This window comes from Neodiprion fabricii, chromosome 3 (assembly GCF_021155785.1).
Source record: "Neodiprion fabricii isolate iyNeoFabr1 chromosome 3, iyNeoFabr1.1, whole genome shotgun sequence".
In the NCBI taxonomy this organism is placed as follows: domain Eukaryota; kingdom Metazoa; phylum Arthropoda; class Insecta; order Hymenoptera; family Diprionidae; genus Neodiprion; species Neodiprion fabricii.
Window position 1 is genome coordinate 23,137,921 of NC_060241.1, and position 20,444 is coordinate 23,158,364.

Consider the following 20,444-nt stretch of genomic DNA (forward strand, 5'->3'; position numbering starts at 1 on the left):
ATTGAAAAGAATACGATGGCAGTTGAAGAGAAAGTTGATAGTGAAAAAGAAAAACTGTTGCAAAAACTTACAGAATGATTGCAGACTTGAATCATTGCGCAGACGTTAAGGGCCATGTGATCGTTACGAAGCGACGGGCTGCACTACGCCAACAATAAGCAGATGCGCGATGCAGAGCCGGAGGTTTTTCCGGTTTCTTTCAGCAGCTCTGCGTCTTCCTCTTCGCGATAAAAGAAAATCGTATCAGAAGGTTTGTAACGCAGGACTCACGCCGGAGACAGCGAGAGATAATGTCCGTCGGCGAAGAGCCGCATCGCTATCTTTTATCTATTTCACCAAGGTCCGCTTAAGCACTCTCGACGTATGCTATATTATGTGACACTCTCTCGGTTTGTATCTCACTTCAGTTATGTCTCCGAAAGGACTTGCCTGAATAAGCAAGAGTCATACGATTTTGGCTGAAAGGATGCAGGAAAGTTTCCCTCGGTTCCACTATTGTTCACAGTCGTCTGCTCCGTTTAAAAATAATGTCCAAACAATTCTGAACTAAATTTAAATTTTTGGCTTTTCAATCGACTGTATAATCATTACAGAATGTAAGATTTAAATCTTCAAGCTGCGCTACGAAAAGATATTTCCGTTTCTCAGTGATAATAAGCATTTTATTGACTGTCCGAAAAGAATTTCTTATCGATATGTTTTCGATCACGTTATGCACGGATCAAAAGCAAATGTTTTCTTCTTCAAATCATCCGTTTACGATGTAGCAGTAAAGGAAAGAAAAGACAAATCCGTGAACTTTGGAAACGGTAAAATCTGTCAAATTTCAAAAGGGAACAATTTTATCTATGAAAGATAGAATAATTATGTTCGGAAAAAAAAATCCGACAGTTTGACGATTTCACATTCATTTTTCGAATTATGACCCTCGTCGAATCTCAAACGGATGTAAAAGATTTCGTAAATCAAGTTTCCGTCATTGATTCGTCACTCATCCGCACGATAAAGTACCGGTACATTGAGTATCAAACATAATGTTGTATTTACATTTCGTTTTTTAATATCGTGCATCGTCAAAATATGGTATGTTTAGGAATTCACGTAACCCTCAAATTCGAAAAGAGAATGATATTTAAATTATTTGATGAATTTGTAAACCCGCGTGACAAACACGTTCCTATACATTTTACACGATCAATGGGACAATTAAGTACGTAAAAAACAAACAACATCACTCGCTTCGAAGTACTAAAATTAATACATCATAATGAGGATACTAATAATGATAGCTGATAATTACACAAGAATCGTATACTCGTATCCAACTTACGAAACCTCATTTTTTCAAACAATATTTACAACGATGGTACTCTGTACCGTTTTATCGCCCGTGATTCAATCTTGGCATTACTGATCTCAAATGCACACTCGATGCAAGAATAATTACAAGCGTCACAGCGCAGTACCTAGTTATGAAACAATATTTATCCGGCACTCCATTCGCCTCTACGGTCTGGTATATGTGTATTATAAATATCGCATTGTCTCTCTCTATTTTTCTTGACTCAAAGAGCGTCTCAATACCGATAGAAATCGAAGAAAAACACTTCAGCTACGATTAAAAAAAGCAATCAGCCTTAATTCCGCATTTAAAACCACCCCGAAGAACAGCTGACAATGAGAGGGTTAAAAACGTTTCTAAAAAGACTTCGTAATCCTCGATATTCGACACAGCGGCAAACAACCGATTCACTCGCTTTATCCGTATCCTCTGATCGAACGTTAACTTTACGATGCACTGAACAAAATATTTCCTCCGAAAGAGGTGAACACTTTCCCGAGAAAAACTGATGACTGCGGATAGGCGTCGGGGTAACGTCGGGGATGAAACTGACGGACGCGAGATGAATTACGAAGGGTGTCTCTCTGTGTGCGAGACGGAACGAAGGATAGACGGAGGAAGAGGAGAGAAAGATACAAAGAGAGAGAGAGGAGAGAGAGAGAGAGGAGAGGAGAGACGCACATCGGGTGGGTTTTACTCTGTGGATAGTTGCGCGCCGACTGACTAGAGTTGACTTGACTTCATCCTTTCGTTTCGTTCCGTTCCATTCCATACTCCAACTCCAACTCCGACTCCGGCTACATACTCCAACCGGAGTCGGTAGACTCGGAGCCAAACGTAACGCTCTCTGTGACCTCTCGGGGACCGTTTCTTCGCCGTCTCTTTCCATCCACGTATCTCTTTTCATCTCATTCTCTCCGGCTTCTCTTCTTACCCGGATTGCGCTCGTCCGAACGTTCTATATTGCCTGCACGCGAACGAAAGAAGAGTAATAATAGGCAGTCTTCATTCGGGGCTATTACGGGCCTCGGGAGTAAACCCGGCTAGCGCAACGCTCGAGGCGACGAAGAGGATCGTTCCTTGGGATGCGAGGGGGAGAAGCTTTGAAAAGGGCCCGGGAAGGAAGCTCCCTATAATTGTCTTGCTTGTTCTCTCTCTCTCTCTCTCTTTCTCTCTCTCTTTTTCCCGCTTTTTTTGAACCTAGGTATACCGGTTGCCATGTTGCGATTTGAGAGTATCGACCGAGGCCAAGGGCTATTCGCTAAATTGCACGGTTATGAATATCGAGGAGTCGACACCGATTATTACAGGTATGCGAACAACTTACGAGTAACAATAAATGAGTTTTGTTTTTTTGTAACTTACGACAATTTATCGTTACCCTGCACGCGTCGACGCCCGACGATAGAACCTTACAATTACGGACAGCTAATCGCGAAACTCATTTCAGCGAAAGTTTTTCCCAGACGATTCTACGAAGACGATATTAAAATACAAGTCTTCCGAGATTAAACGATCGTTTCGCGAAACGCCGCAAGCCGTTTAAAGATGCTAGACCGGTTATCACGCCACGGATTCAATAATCGGCCGCTACAAAAGTACAATCAATGTTTCACACCTTTGAAAAACTATCATTATATTATTCGCTTCCGAGACGAACGCCGCCGTGACGGTGTACGCGTACGAACCTTTTTTTTATTTAACCAATCTGCAATTTTTATCACCACGTTGTGGCAAGTGTAGCCGTTATCTCGGACACGTGGTTCGAATCGTCATGCAGCGGATCGTCACCACATTAATAAACCTTATAACGCTGAGAACTCTATTACAATATTCCTTACATAAATTAAATTCTCGCAACATTTTTTTCCCAACAAGCTTCGACTAGTTTATTTACTTACTTTATAGCCTTGCTCTACGGGATAATTTGAATGCGGTTTGATGTAACGTCCCGGATGATCGCGAAACCGTCTCCCAGATAAATGGCAATGGCACCGTGCTTACGTTGCGAATCGCTAAATGCCAAGCTTCATTAGTCACAGTTGAACGGCATTACTCTAGATACGTCAGCATGCACCGTCCAATTACTGGTTCTAATAAACGGGTCAGCGTGGAATTGAGCCCGCAATTTTTTCGTCATTGCATGGCGTCTGTAATTTTTCACATTGTTATTCGTGCGCTTCTTCCTAGTCCTTATCATTGCCCGTTATGATACTGTTGTTATTATCTGACCCACTTTGCCTGTATCGTTTAACTCCGCCAATAACCTCTGAATGCCAACGACTCGAAGATCGTCGTGCATGCAACGCCCTCTTCGAAACTGATTGGCGGGTAAGAAATGGATCAAGATTTGATACGAGCCGAAGGAAAGGTGTTAGGAAAAAAAATTCCAAAGATGCTTAACGAAACTTCATCACAGTTTCGAAAAATACAGCGTAAATTCTGCATCTGCTGTAGGTATTAATTTGAAAAACGCATTTATTCTGTTGAAAGAAACCGTTCTCTTTTATTTTACCGATAGCATCTTGTGTCGCATTCCAATGTTTGACTACTTAAAATCTTCAATTGCTCTTCAATTCCGTGTCACCGGCTTAAATTTTTTTTTTTTTTTTTCTTGCTTAAAAAAATAAAACCGTCATTCGAAAAGTAGAAAGCATTTTGAAACGTTTTCGGCAAAGTCCAGCTCTCGAAAAAAATACCCGAATACCCGTGATGGATAACTCTTGGGAATAAATTATGAAAACAGACTTTAGACGTTAATGGTTGTACACGGTTCGTGGAGACAAGGTCTAGGTACAGTACTGTTATCCGGAGTGGGTACCTGGATGCAAGGTGCAGCCATACGTACCTGAGGGCTAGATTTCTAGCTCGTGCACGCGACATTAGAAAGCTTCTTCGAACGAGGAGCGAGGAGCGAGGACAAGCTCGAGTAGTATTGAATGACAAAAAGCTGACGTTGACTTTTGACCGACTGGGTAATACCTCTTATTATACAATACATTCGCGGTATGATTTAACCGGGTCCAGCGACTAGTCGGATTAAAGTGTTTTTTCGTAACAGCGCGATACACTCGGCGAGGTCACCGTGGTCGGAATACCTGGTTATATGTACGTAGTAATGCCGACTGGGTCAGACGTGTCCGAGATGAATGAGCGTGAATGACGTTTTGGACACCTTTAATTGCGTTAATTATTAACCACGCACGAGATTATTAAATGGCCTTTGGCCAAACGCCTCGTTCCACACACACACACACGCGCGTCACGTGTCTGGCTGTCAGCTGTCCCATACGCTTGTTGTTAGATTGTGACAAAAGTACTTTGCCTATTCGGTTCTTTCTGTCTATCGTCAGTCGCGCTTACGGCGCTCTGCGACGCCCACAAACATTGTGATAATACACAGTATTTGAATCTCGAACGAACCGCGGGCTGATTGACAGAAATCAATCGAGGCTGACCGAATGTTTTTTTTTCTTTCCTTTTCTTTCAATTTTCATTCGACACAGATTTTAATATGAGAAAATCAAAAACATGCATCTTCGCGAACGGGTAATCAGTCTCTAATGCTTATTAAAAAGAAACTGTATAAAGTGTAATTAAAAATTGGAACCACAGTTTGTTTGTTCAATTAAAATACCAGCTGACGATGAAGAAGAAAGCGAAGGAAACTGTTTTCCGCGTAATTCGCCGCTCGATGCTTCCATTTTTAACCCGTTAGCTGCAGCAGCAGTGCAGTTCACGAGTCTGACAAATCTTTATTTCTTGTTTTGTAATTTGCATGAATTTTCTTAATCTTACGTCGAATGAGTTGACATTGGATAGCAAAATTTTGATAAACTGACGGACAACCCCATCTGCGTACTTGATAAAAGAACAAGTACAAAAGTACTCTGATTTCCCTCTAAAGCATCGGCATACATCCTCAAATATTCGTAAAGAAATTATTGAGGATTCCTCCTACATGGCAAAATAACTTGCTCAAACAGTTTTTGACCTCCAAAGTAGCTTTTTCATCGAATTACAGTAAGGTGAGTAACCAATCAATGTAACGAAATATGGAAACTGAAATCATTGTTTCGAAAGTTTGGAACCTCTGTAAAGGAGTTTAATTCCCGAAATATGAATACACTGTGCTTGTTGAAAATTTATTACTCAATTCGAGACGATTCTATATTAGCGAAATAATGAATTTTCCTAAAAATAAATCGTTAAATTACCGCGTTACGAACTTCATTCTCTTTCGTATTTGCATTCTCCGAATATTTGACAGGCACGAACGACAAATTGTAAGACTTCCTTGGTAAAATTATAACAGGAGCGAAACGCGACGCGCTACTCTTGCAACGTTAAGTCTGCGAAGCGGCGGCGTCTAAAACGGCTTTTGAAGGGCTTCGAAGCAGAAACCGTCGCGGTTTGTCTGTTCGTCTCCGGGGAGGCTTTACGTAGTTTACGTAATGTCGCCTTGGTAATCCATACTCTCATGACTCATCGGGAGCCACCATCCGCCACGAATGAAGCTTCGCGTGCGATTCTGTACACACGAGCTTCGCGTATTCTCTCCATGTCTTCTCGCATACTCTCGAAGTCGTACACATTCGTCTCTTATACCGCAAAACATGCAACGCTTCGCGAGCCGCGACACGCTATCTATCCATAGCTCATAACCCAACCCGACCTACCCCAACCTCATCTCCCCTATTTTTTTTACAACTCACCTCTCGACTCGTTGGTGTTGGTTTACAACGACGATTACTTGTCGTTGCGTTGCTTCGTAAGAAATTGCGACAAGTCGGGGCATTGCGTTTTTGCGTCAATATTTTTAGGAGAGTGCTACAGCCTCTCGGAGTGGGGTTCAAAGTTGTAAATCAACTGAAAATCAACAAGGCAGGTTGACGGCTTGTGGTTAACACTTGACGTTCATAGAGTGGCTCGACTAATTTACGATCGTTTAATTGTTAGTTACGAGTTAAGAAGGTTCTCAGCGCCTACGGGGACGTTTCAACGCACGACCAGTGAGCAGTACCTACGCAAACCAGAAACCGATTATCGATACCGCCGCCTGTGACGGTGTCTGAATTACATTTAGGTATTCCAATCAAGTCGAACCCAGCTTAAAATAATTGATAAACACCTGGCGTCTATGTTTCAGTAAATATAAATAAAAAAGAAACACCATCATTTGTCGGTATCTTATTTAGAGGTTCGGAATTTCTGATCGATCGGATCGAATGTCCAGTAGTACGATTGAAAATGATATCAGTTGTGTTAAACTATACAAATACTCGGCTTACCGTTAAAATAATCAAATGTTAAGCATAAATGTTGACCGTTTTAAATTTGACAATGTCAGGTGATATTCCGTCGGCTGCGTGTCGAACTGCAGTTATAAAGTACCTTGTTCGTTTTGGACACTCGTGGTCTTTGCCGTTTTTTGCTGCTTATCTTCTTGAAAGATAGCATGTTACGTTCTGCTTCCGAATATCTACGGTGAAGGAATATCAAAAACTGTTAGTGCCCGTGCTTTGCAATTGATCGGAAAAGTGCTTTAAGTAGTGAAAACAAAAAAAACACGATCGTTTAGTATTGACTCAAAACTTATTGTCAAATATTTTCGAATTTCTTAATTTATGTTCATGTCTTAATTTCAGATTAATACATTATTTTAATTTTTTTAAAAAATTCAATTGACCGTTTTTTCTCCAATTTTTTGAAATAGTTGTTCATGAATAAAATGACCCCTTGATACAGTCATAAATAAAATTTTATCGTATTTTAATTTTCAAAATCTCAAAGATTTTTAGCGTAGGAGGTTTATACATATATATACATACACACACGTCTTGCCGTTGAATGAAAGAATGGAATTCAATCGCATAAATCCCCAGACAATTTTTTTGACACATAAAAATTACCGAAGCTATAACACGTAATTATATCCCCATCGATATTTAAAGACAATCGTCTTTGATCGTAACCGATTTTTGCAAGAGATGTGGGAGAGCAGCGGTTACATGCAAATGCTTGGGCGTTGTGTATATCCTACATTTTATATTCCTACCCCACATTACACATAACTATAATATCTAATGTATGTACGTTGTACGTAATAATAAAAGACGGGATGCATTGGCGAGAGGCGAGCGTTTGGAATGCATGGATTATCTCGTGAATATATCATTGGCAAAGAAGCCTACGCGCACCTGTCACTCGGATCAGAATCCGAGAACGACGCCCATATTATACCTTATAGACTTATTTAAAATTATACACGCAGACATACTAAACGATCCGAAGCAGCTCCACCAACGCTTGATTTCAATCTCACGACACGACGGACCGATTTTAATCTCAGTTTCCAACGTCTCTAGGGTACCGATCGTTGCTTTATTTTGACTGCCTCTTCTACTCGACCCATATAGCTCCTTTCGAACGTCGAGGTATCGCACGAAATGATAATGCAATTACCGCGGCTATACTCGTAAAGTTTGTGTGCAACAATATCGTTAAGTTAAAGAAATTTGCGCATATCGCCGGAACAAAACAATTTAATCTTCGCAAAATAGCTTCAAGGTAATCAAGTATGCGTAACTGTTACTGAAATTTCAACTTTCGGTACAAATTTTTTTTTTTCCACGGAATAGCAAAGCTTTCATTCTACGAAACGGTTAATCGGTCAATGCAAATGATGGACGGTTTCCAATCAGTTATTGACAATTGAACAAAGTTCGTACGAAGATGTGGAATCCGAGTGCCACGAATTAGATTGACAAAGGAAGGCCCTTGATTGACACAGTTATCGTGGGAGAGGCGAAGGCATCGTATTTGTCCTGGAGTGACTCTCAACGAGACGATTAAAATTCGTCGCCAGGCTATTTTTCTTGCAAATATTATTCATTCGACCGTGAGGAGAACGAATCAAACATTCACGAGTATAGATTTTGATTACGCACGTCCGTCACTTTCGACCGCGTATGTAATTTCGTAAAAATTAACGAAACGTAGGCGATCGCCGGCCGCAATAAACTGAATAAACATTGAAGGTGCATGCAGGCGTCGTCATTGCCTGCCAGCAGTAAGATCATTCGCTGTTGATTACTCGCAAGTGAGTAGTCGGACAGTCGAAGATCTACAAGCGGATAACTCCTTATACGCTCAAACGTCAAGATGAGAACACCAGATCTTGTGACTAATGGTCCGCTATTGTCATCGGGTGTATACCGATTTTTTCCTGCTACAACATTATTCGCGATACGGATATATACACGGTGTTCCTAATTTCGTTTGTTTCATCGGCGAGATTTGTTCGATTTACTATTTGGCGCGTTCTCAACATCGAGAAAACGACAACACTTGGCAAAACTGATCGCTGTTGCGACGGGAACGAAATTACGTTGAAATCGTATCAATTTTCTGTTTGAAAACTTTCTTCACCGATGGTCAACAAGTTGTAGAGTTCTTCCTTGCCAACGGGCGTTTCGGCAAGTAATATCTTAGGATTAAAATTGACTTTTTTTCGTGTTTTGATCCAGGCCATTACTTCACCACGGTTACACAGCAGAGCAACAGACGTTGTTGCGCCGGTGTCACATGCGGCGGCGACAATTACGAACAAGGAAATTTAATTGTCAGTAATTACGGTTAACAGCGAGTTACTCGCGACGAAAGTTGCGTGACGTTCCGTCCGCTGCAACGTTGCGGAAACTGAATCACCTAAGCAGCGGTTACAAATTGCATGGCAGGAAAATCGGCGAAGGGGTTCCATGCAGCCCTGACAATACCTCGCAGGTTTGCGAACAGCAGACGGTTTCTCTGCAATATCACGTATCGAACGTTACGCGTTATTCTTTTCAACATTCAACCTTATGTTCTCCTTCTCAACTTGGCGTAATAATATTTCCGGTTCATGACCGCCGTGTGAAATAACGTCGCCGTCTCTGCACGAGTTACAAAATGAATCATTCATTTTTCTAACGAGTGTTTACAGAGGACGATTGTTATTTGGATCACGTCGCGCTCACCCCCAAAATGTGATCATCTTATATGGATAAAAATCAGGCTAGATTTAAAAAATTCTCGAAAAGAAATTCCAAAGTAACCCAAACAAGAACCACCCTAGCGCTTATCCATTCTAGATGAAACTGATCAATTGATCGTTGCGATTCAATGCCGCTTCACGGCCCTTGTGAATTCGCCAATTTGCTATCTCTAGCGCGCTCTATCCCGTTGCGACGATTCGGCGCAAGGCTAAAAGGGGGTCCGGATTCAAGTATCGACCGTCAAGAGCTTCGTCCCCGTTTTACTGCACCCTCCACTCGAATCGCCTCGAGGCGCTGGTAACACTCTGTCGTAATTCAGACCTACCAACCCCCTTGTGCATAGTCTAGTTTTTCGTCTAAGCTTACAATCAGCTGCGTCTTCGTTGCTATACTCCACACTCATTCCGATCCACCCTTTCATACTCCCCACGGAGCAATCGTTCGGAAATAGTCTCGCCCCGTTTGGATTTTTGCGATTTTTTTCTGTCGGGTGTTTAAAAGTAGAACCTTCGAAGACCGACTGAATGTTTTATTATATACGTTCGTGGTTTACCTGTAATTCGTCTGAGGATGTTTTTTGTGATGATATAAGTGTTAGAATTGTTGAAGATTATTACATGAAACAGAGGGATTTATAGAAATGTGAAATAATTTCATGGAAACCACTGTACACAAATCACGGCGTAACTAATGAGCGAATGAATTTTGAATAGAAGCCCGAGGAAAACAATTTCACGGGACTCGGGTCGTTACTGTTGCAAGTAACAATGGAATCAAAGTAGGCGCCAGGGTAAAATCCCACGTGTGCAGCATGGAAGAAAGGAGCAAACTGACACCGAGTTAGCGAAGCGAGTGCTGGTTCAAAGGTAATCGAACCCTGATGCAAATCTCCGACCGAGTACACCGAGACGTTTTAGAATTCACTCCCGAAGATCCTTGCATCATCGATACCACTCGCGATTCGATTCACGCCGTAGTCGTCGCGGATCGCGCTTGATTTAATCCAGCTCGTAGTATAAGAATCGAGGAGAGTTTCGTCGTCGACACACATTCGACGATCGGAATCGTGCGGATATTTCACGTCGAGTCTTCCTTCCTCAGAAATTCATCGATCCTAATTTTCAACGGCAATTTTCGTCCGTACACATCCAGAAGCGTGATTTCCTGAATTTCGAAGTATGTATGCGAAAAACGTGCCATTAAAATTCGTTGAACAAACGAAGAAGCCAAAAATTCCATACCGGTGAAGAACTCTCATCCCATGTATATCACTGTAGACCTGCATGCTTGTTTCGATAAAATAAAATAACGATGGATAATATTAACGCTAAAATGGTACACTTGTTTGAAAAAAAATTTTTTTTTGCCACCTAACTATATACTAAGGTACAAACGTATCCCATACGTTCAATCACGATTATCATTGTTTATAAATGGGGGAATTTTATTTTTTTTATTGACATCGTTTTTTAATGTCAATGAGAAAATCGATGGTACCGTTTAAAATTTTTAGAAAAACTGAAAAGTGTATCGATTACGGTTCGGTTCCCGGCTCAATTCCGAACGATCCCTGCTTTGGCGGTAGATTTAAAACAAACGTACTCCGATGTACCATTCTAGTGCTAATTGTAGCGGAAGAATTTCCCAAAACTAAACAAGGATAACTCTGTCGCAACGGTCTCTCTCGTTTGCTAATAATTCGTTTGTGATTCGATCTTCGATGATTCTGGTGTTCGAAAGACCTCGATTGATCCTGGGACTGCATGAAATATACGAGCTGGTGTATAATTCGAGGGGCATAAAAGCGACGAAGAATTAAGATTGACCCGCGTAGCGTGCCGGGACGGCCAAGTCTATAACAGATGGATGAGCATAACGTGTCGTTGGGTATCGGGTTCGCGAGTGCGTTGACACTCTGGGACGAGTTGAACGAGTCGCTGTACGCCACGGGACTTGTACGTACGTATAGGTACGTGTTTGCGAACGTGCGTACGCAAGAAGTATGGTGCGAGAGCGTAAGCACGTAACACACGTAACCATCCGTCAATTTAAAAATACTTCCGCTCAAGTAACGCCGCGCCTCAAACGAGTATTGAAGTACACCTCGATGCTTCCTGCATGTGGGCGTTCACTGGGCGCAAGGTACACGCGGTACTTCTACATTACTATTGTAATTAGATATTGAGTAGGAGTACAGGTGTTGGATGTAATTGGTATTGATGATTAGTGTGTTAAACGTCGTTGCTCGCTCGGCTATTTTTCGTTTTTACCCTAAAATTTACACGTGATTTTAAATTTATTCACAAGGTTTCATACTTTTGTATTTGATTTTTTTCAATGCGCTAAATCGTACGAGATTTCACGTAGAAAATAGAAATTCACTAATTTCGTCACTGGCAAATATTCTTAAACAACGAAATTCCGAATATTTTTAATACTCTGAAATATCATACGCTGTACGAAAGAAATGAAAATGATAATTTCTTTCCTCGCGTCAACTGAATTGGAGATCGTGATGCGTCGTTGTCAAACTCCTTACAGAGTCCATTCGCAACAGGTCTTCGAAAGAACGATATTCTTGTCAAACCTCGTATACTATATTTGTAAATTGGTAATGCAATTAAAACGATGAAAGCGGCTTCGATTCCTATAAGTGTTTTTTTTTTTTTGTTACCGATGCGATCGAAGCCTGCAGCAACAGAAGAGAAACGGTGTGTTGAAATAATTATTGAAACTCCATCGTGACGACGGTTAATCGTGATCACCGATCCTGAGTGAGGGTAATTGAGTGAACTGATTTATTAAAGATTTTTAATGACTGCGCGCATAAAATCCATTGAGGTATAAGGTAGTCGTTTGCGAGGACAACGAAGTGTACAGTGGTTATAAACAATACTTATACCATGATTTTTTGAAGTCGCTGCGTAAGCTATACCTCAGAAGCTGATACGGATTATTGTAGGAGAGAAAGATAGGTGGACAAGGAAGAAGACGAATAAGGATAAGGATAAGAAGAAGAACGAAGATGAGGAGAGGAATAATAGAAGGTGCGTTAAGACGGATCGACTGTGTCCTCCGATCGTTTCGTCTTATCCTCCGTCCTTTTGCATGATATGCATTCGTCTTCGTACGGTGCACAGCGTAGCGATGGTAAATGTATCGGTAACCCATGCATGCGGCATGCAGCATTATACGTGTACACCTTGGAACATCAGCGTTCCGGGTCGATACATTCACCGCAGTTACAAGAAGTTAAATGCGGGTGTAAGAAGAAACACGGCGCAAGGCAATTTTCTTCGCTTCTTCATATTTTCCCCAAGGAAAAAAGTCCAATTAGTTTCGCGTAGGTGATTACGGCCATGGTGCACTGTTGCTTCTCTCATGTACTCTGTCACCTTCCGATCTTACCCGTCTACATATCGGCATATACATATACTTATACGTATAATCGGCGATGTTCAACATTCACGGTGAAATACGGCCGCCGTACGAGAGGTGTTCCGAACAAGAAGACCGTTCAAACCATGTGCAAAAAAACTCGAACATCATTATTCCGCGAGGGAGTTTTCAACTTGATTTCGATGGATCACGTCACGTGCCAAATAATGTAATTCCATCCCGTTTTGATTATCATCCTTGTTGAAGTCCTCTTTGAATCAGAATTCCATCCATCGATCGGTTGGTTGGTTACAACACGCGTTTTCTACGAGAACGTACCACCCGGAAACGACGTATGGAAAACTGTGCCAATGCTTATCTTTTGGCGTTAAATTCTTGGGTGCCAAAAAATGACACTCCATCTCCGTGAATAATCGAATGACCCGTGCGTAACACGTATTCGATTACAAGGTGTACAATTGGAAAAAGAATCGTCTATACATAGATACCTGAGGTCGCGCACTGAATCATAGACGTTTGTCAGTACCTATATCTACACGGGACCTTCCGTTTGTTCCATTGTCCGAGGAAACCAGTTTCGAATCGCTTCGCTACGTGTATCGATAATTAAAATACACCCACACGACGTGTGGCGCAGAGGATCGCGCTTGTCTCTAGTGTATTTTTACAGGAATACCTTTAACGGACGTATGAAGTCGACTGCGATGTAAAATAGGAATACACTAACCACGTGTGTATTACAACGTCGTACATGATTGTAATGCAGAAAGAAATTCAACGTAGCCGATTGTACAGCCTTGTATGCAACCTTTGCCATCTCTGCTCCTTTGGGGCTTTAGCGAAGATTTTCAATGCGGATCCCCGAATTGAGAACGATGCCGAAAACGGCATCAAGTTCGACGTCAGAAAATATCACAAATTAATTCCCCATCGTAAAACCTCGCGTATCGCATTATTCAACAATTACAAGACCGCATTAGACCCTTAAAGCCGAGGCGTGCAGGTCGGAGTAACGATCGCTCAGCGAGCGTAATTGAAAGTACCTGTATTGGAATTGGAATTGAAATTGAAATTGAAATTGAAATTGAAATATAAATTATAGACCCGTACGTGGGACTATTCTCCAGAGCTCGAGTCTCACTTCACTCCTCCTTTTCTCGGCACAATGCCTGCACGGACCTATCGACAATGATGATGTATCGTTGATGCTGCTCGCCCTATCTGTACTTAATTGCACGACAAATTGCAGCAGCATTTATACTGGGTACACAAACTGGCCACAGCCAGCCATTGTGTGCAGAGCACTGGACTCCGTCTCGTCGTATCCACGCAAATACCTACACCTCTGCGCATATTCCAATACACAGAGACACACGACACACAGCACCGTAGATTGTACAGAAAATCCCTTAGCGTGGTTAGATAAACTCACAAGGTTTTCCACTTTGCTCTTAGTGTTTTGTAATAGCTTCGACATAAGTAACTTCCAGAAAATGCGGAAGTAAGATTGTTTTTTGAGTTACATTATACGAAGGGCGTTCTTCTTCGCCAAGTAAATTAGTAATCTGGTCAGCGATGGATGCATTTTCGTACACGATATAATCTATTTTTTGGAAGACCAATGTTTCAGCGTTTCGATTCATCCCGTTTCGGACTGTCGATTTCTAGACCAACGACAAGAGAACTAAGACGATAGTAATTCGGCAGTTCGGGACCCCTCGAATAATGCACGATGATCAATAATTCATTACATAAATCATACCCAACGAGGACTCTAATGGTCTAAGAGTATCACCACGATTGCGTTCGTCATTCGATCGCTACTCTGCGATCGCTGATCGGTATAAGTTAATTCGTAACATGATCGTTCGACTCATTCTTCAACTCTCGTTGTTTCTTATGATTTAATTCAAAACAATGTTTTATACAATATATCGAAACAAAGCCTCGACTGAACTATAGATGTAAATTCTTCTCTTTTCATGACGAATTCGTAATTATATAATACGTAAATTAGTTTCTTCAACACCGTAATTGAAATGTTCATGCAGACATTGCGATTTCGAACTCAGGATGGAAAAAACACGAAACAAAACCCATCGTGCTAGAGATTTTTGTCGTGTGAGATCCGTATAATTTTTGTTCTGAAAATCTACAAGCCGGCAGCTCTATAGTTTCACTTGGATAGGTAATTTTTGTTTGTTTACTTGTGAAATCGAGACTTAAAAGCCATATCCATAGCGCATACAACAATATTCTGCGCTAAATCGTCTCCCTCTCCTTAATTTCTTCTCTTATTTTTCTCCGCTAGTTTTTATCGTACGGGTGTGTGCCATTCGCCTTTTCGAAAGTAAAATGAATTGGCGCACGTAGTCAGGTTAATTCCGCCTACGCCAATACAAACGCAAAGAACTCTCTTATTTTCGGATAGCGAATGCTCGTGATGTATTCGTAACGGCGTGTTCGATAAAAATTCTTTGTTATCTCTTCATTCATAATGGCATTTTTGTATCCTTTTTTCTTTTTTCTTTATCAATCCGGTTTTTTGTTTGTTTTTTCGTTTGTTACCCGTCAGGTTTATGTACACCTTTCACTACGCCATGCAATCGCGCGTAGGCTGCGACAAACATGTAACAAATACAGTAAATAATCCGTGTTTATACACACACGCATTTTGCAAAATATATAATCAATTCCGTAGGAGGAATGATTGATAGATTGATATGCTCAATTATCAATCATGTCATATAAAGCCAATGGTGTAAAAAAGAAGAAAGGAATTCGCAAATACTCCTTCGACAATGGGATTATGTTGTCGTGTTTTGTACTTCCGTGTCTTTATACCGCAGGTATTGTATGCGATTCGCAAGCTGTATATGGATTTGTCTCTACCCATATATACATACATGCGGTGTTGAAATTGCGTGCGAATTTTTTGTTAACATTAAAAAATCGTTTCAAACATGTGTTAAAGGATATCCCGTAAAGGAATTCTTTTATTTTTTTAGACATGAATCAGTGGAATCAAATTGTAAGGATATAAGTAAATTTTTAACGATTCAGGTATTTTTCCACCTGCATCCTAGCTCGGGACGAATCGACTATATGAATGAAGGTATAGAGAAACGATCAATGCAGTCAGAATGTGGCGGCTCTGTAAGCATCAATAGCTCTGTGGCGACGTGTTCAAACACACGTCGAATGTATTTAATTATAGTCATATTGTCAACTAGTATATATTTATAAATCTATCGCGCAGTGAGTTTCCTGCATCGCAATTGAATGTTAACGTATATTCAAAGAGGAAACTTGTATCTGCGGTATACGTTCATTTATAGGATTGCGGGAAACGGTTGCATATTTCGAAAGAAGATACTTGGGTAAGATTTTAGATAATCGAAAGATCTTTTCCTCGGTCATCGGCACTGCTCTCTTATGAAACTAAAAAACTTTTACTTGTTCGCGATTGTAATTGTTTTATTATCACAAGACGAAAGAGATTTGAGGCAAAGAAGCGAGAAGCAGGAAAATCACCCTAATAATTATTTTTACGATCAAGTTCTGCAACGCAAAATCAATGTTAACAAATCACGCGGATTGTAATTAATTACGTTAGATGGAATTAAATGAGAATAAATAGGAATTGGCGTAAGAAGATTAGTTTTTTTTCTATAAACCACCGGCTCTGCAATGTCCGGCGTTGTTTACCGCGGAAGGCACAGCTCGACGTACGTGATGCATGTATTTCATCAATTTCATGTATCGTGCACAAAGTCAAGGACTGCGAAGGAGTCTGCGAAGAAAATACCCGTGACGATTGACTGACGACAAGCTGTTATACAAGTATAATGAGCAGCTGAGTAGGCATTAAAATCGTTATGCATTCGTTATTGTGATTTTTTATTTCCAGCATTCGCCGCGGTTTAAATTGCTTCTGAAATTGCGCTTCACAATGGTAATAGGTAATTCGTTTTTCAAAAATAATTTTACAGATACGTATAATCGGCTATGCATTAAAGAATGGTAAACAGCTGACGCTATTTTTTTAACTTCGGTGCGTAAAATGGTGTGAAAAAATGTGCTTTGCAAACTTGGATACAAAAAATATTTCGGAGTGGCAATTTTTACAGACGAATCTAGTAAGAACAATGCAAGTTTCTGTAAAAATAAACGGACCTTAAATACGGAAGCTTGTTTACAAGTTAACTCGCAATTCTTTCTTCTGTGAAATTACACATTAAACCCTTGCAATAAATAAATAGAAATTCTTCTACCGGACATGCGGAATTTTTCTAAACCGATCGCTTTGCGATCGATGCGAAAATTCCCCAGCATACATCACCAACAAATAATCATCTTTAAAGCGACTGTTGGAATTTTCGTCACATCGCCTCGCGGAAGCTTAGCATCCATTTATATCTGACCTGTCGTTACAGAAGAATTCCGTAACTAATTTTCAAGATAATTCCGTTGCTCGTGAACTGTAAAATCTTCAGGCCGATCGGATAGCTCCGTTGAATGGAAATCCTTTGTTTGTTACGATTGTCAAGACCACTTTTGACAGTCCAATCGTAATTGCAAAATTTTTATACAATTCTTCTTCAACGCTATCGGGTTAATTTTTATGAAAAATGCGGCTAGTTTGTAGCGACAACTTGGCGCACGGATCAAGCAACTGCAGCCCACAACCGCGTGAGGAAATCAATAAAGTTCGTCAAGCATGACAATAATTGTGCCTACAATATCCTCTACAAGTCTTAGAACACGCCTTGTTTACGTGGGATTTTCTTTCCGTCGCATGACGTATGTTTGTATAATACAATATCAATATCTACCGCGCACTGCATATCTCGACAAGATTAAATAGAATATTCAATACAAATGACCGGGCAAAGCAACTGAAATACGGAAAACTTGTACATAAACCGGACGAAACGGCGATACAGACGCTGTAAATTGTAATTTGCACGATTCATACGTCAAGGGGGGGGGGGGGGGGGGTAAACTAAGAAAACGTGCTTTTTCACACAAGTAGGTAATCCGAGGTGGAAATAGGAATTGGAGAATCATACGTATTTATTACGCATCCGATGAATAAAGTGTTACGTGCTAACGGGGAAACAGAGACAAGCGCACTTATCTCACTTATTGTTAGATCACAGTCGCGTTGTATTGTGAATCGGAGAATTCAATTGAGACGAGCCGAGGCAGGAAGGTAAGGTGAAAAAACGGCAAGAAATTGCAATCTGCGAAGCGTATAATCAGCGCGTGGTCGATGCAGGCTTTCTAACGGCTTTTATCATCCGCAAGTTGGTGTATTGTACCTAATAATAATGATAATGATAATGATAATACAACACCGCGTAGGCGACAGACATAAAGATGAACGATTCGTAGCACTTCTTTCTTTATCTCTATCTCATTATCCTAGTTTTCGTTGGAGATGGCCAGGTGAAATACAACGTTGAATTACACAAGTTAATAAAAAAACAAAAGCGTTACGTTATGCTTACCGAACATCGTTGCGGGCAGCCGAATCGGTAGTCCTGCAGGTAAACTAATAATTTCCAAAGAATCCATGGGAAGAGCGATCGGTGTAATTAACTGCACTTTGGGTTATAGCCGCAAATCGATAATTTTCACATCCGACTGTCTTTACAGTTTTCGAATTTTTTCACAACGATGAATCGGCAAGAGCTGCACGAGCTTCCGGTCTCCTCTACAAACGTAAACGAAAATACGTGATCGCGAGGCGAGAAATTCGAGCGACAAGACGTTACGTGGGGACATAACGCGAGTGTAAAGTGCACGACGCACACTCAGGATGCAACTGCATGCAGGCAAAAGGTGGCGGACGAGACGGACGGACGGCGTCCGGGATTCTCGGCTCCTCATCGAGCGCTATTGATTCGGGAAGCGCGAGTTTGAAATTCTGCCCTACAACGCCGCGTATCGCCGCTCGATCCACGCATGCATGGCATTAACCGAGCAATTTAACCTCCGACCGTCGCAGGCACAACGCGCTCAGATATTATTTTCGATAAACTTTCGTCAATCTTTCGACGGCTCGATTGTCGAAAATTTCGCGATTTAACGAATTATTGCAGTAAGGTCGTCTCGCCGAATCGAGAGGCTGAAGAACGGAACAAAATTCAAAAATAACAACAAATATGCGTTTACAACTAGTTGCAAGTACAATATTAATTAACTACCTTGTTATACAAGTACGAAACTGTATACACGCATTATATACACATGCGCGTATATGGCATAGTTACAACCGCCCTGATAATAATTTAATAACAATTACTGTCTTGTAAGATTGCGGAGTATGTATATTCTCTTCACATCGATACCGCAGTACTAATATCACACGAGGAATAACAACATCGAGAAGATTTAAAATTTTTTATCATATCTACTTTTTTTCTTCGTCAAATCGTTTCGAACGACAACCGTGATCACAACGATAAACCGAGGTACGAGCAAAGGTGCAGGGTGCAGAGGTATGCAATGTCTCGACAAGGACGCAGGGCGGGTTAGGTAAACCGTACGTAAATGGTAGGAAAAAACGTGTAGGTCTCGTAGGTATCAAGAAATCAGCGAGAGGAGGCTGCGTGCTGCGCGACGCGGCAGTCCGTTCGGGAACCCGGTGCGGACTGAAGTGCCGAAGCCCCGAACGGATGGCGAATCAGAGAGCGGCCGGCGAGTTGGGAAGGTGTGCGGTATACACGTAGTGCGACAACGACGTAACACAACGCGACGCGACGCGACGCAACAACGGAGCGAAGGCGTCCTGGCGACCAGGCTCTGACATGCCGCACAGGACCTCGACGAATAAACGGATGAACCGAGCAGGGTCCTCCTATCGAGGAAGGGTGAAGGGTGAGCCGGTCGCGCAAAGGGTGGGGGGGTGAAAAGGGAGTTGGCGCCCTGACGAAACGCGTTCACCCCTTGACGGAGGAATTTGTTTATACCTGTTTACTCGGAGCGTTGCGCAACGCGTACGTTTTATGCGCGAATTACATCATAGGTTGAATATTAGGGTGTTGCGAGGAAATATAATTTGCCGATTTCCGTCGCGGTAGCTTCGGAAAAGTTTGTTTGGGTTGAGAGGAGGATTCTGTTCAAAGATGAGCGTTGTGTGTTAGGTTTGAGATGGCGCTTATTTTTTGAGAGAATCTTTCTTCCAACTCAAACACACTTCTGACAACCCGGTTGAATGATTGGAAATCACGAGTCGAGTGACTTTTTGCGTCATTTTTATTCGTGTAGGAAAAGTTTGTACCAAGCGTCGAATATTGCGAGATGAACTATCGGATTTATCGATGATTCTATGTTTATGTACAACGTTAGGTTGTTTGGGGAAAAAATAATTTGCGAATTTCTGCCGTGACACGAGCGTTGTATGTTACGTTTAGGATGACGCTTGTTCGATTTGAGACTTTTTTCACAAAATTGAATAAATGCCATTTTCGACGTAACATAGAGCGCGAAGTAGAACACCCCCACTCCCGCCAATTTCATGGTGTCATGTTACTTAACGTTATTCTGACTTTGAATTGGATTATAAACTGAAATTAATACATCGATAGAAAACGTATGATTCGTATTGCAATGTTTAACCCCTTTTTGCGTACAGCAAACGATTCGAAACAGTTGTGAAG

At 41.3% G+C, this 20,444-nt stretch overlaps 1 protein-coding gene across 6 annotated transcripts in view; it reads right to left on the bottom strand.

Annotated features, from left to right (window-relative positions):
• The window catches only part of LOC124178436, a 134,091-nt gene that overhangs the window by 77,732 nt on the left and 35,915 nt on the right, over positions 1 to 20,444 (bottom strand). The window contains exons 1-2 of one of the 6 annotated variants that reach the window (XM_046561760.1): positions 18,291 to 18,979; positions 72 to 220 (exon numbers count right to left, since the gene is read on the bottom strand). The exons of 4 other annotated variants lie outside the window; for them this stretch is intronic. In XM_046561760.1, coding sequence (XP_046417716.1) covers positions 72 to 116 — 45 coding nt within the window. In that variant the 5' untranslated portion in view covers positions 117 to 220; positions 18,291 to 18,979. Of the gene's footprint in view, positions 1 to 71; positions 221 to 18,290; positions 18,980 to 20,444 lie in introns of those variants that run through there. One more of the 6 variants, XM_046561762.1, reaches the window with a different exon arrangement.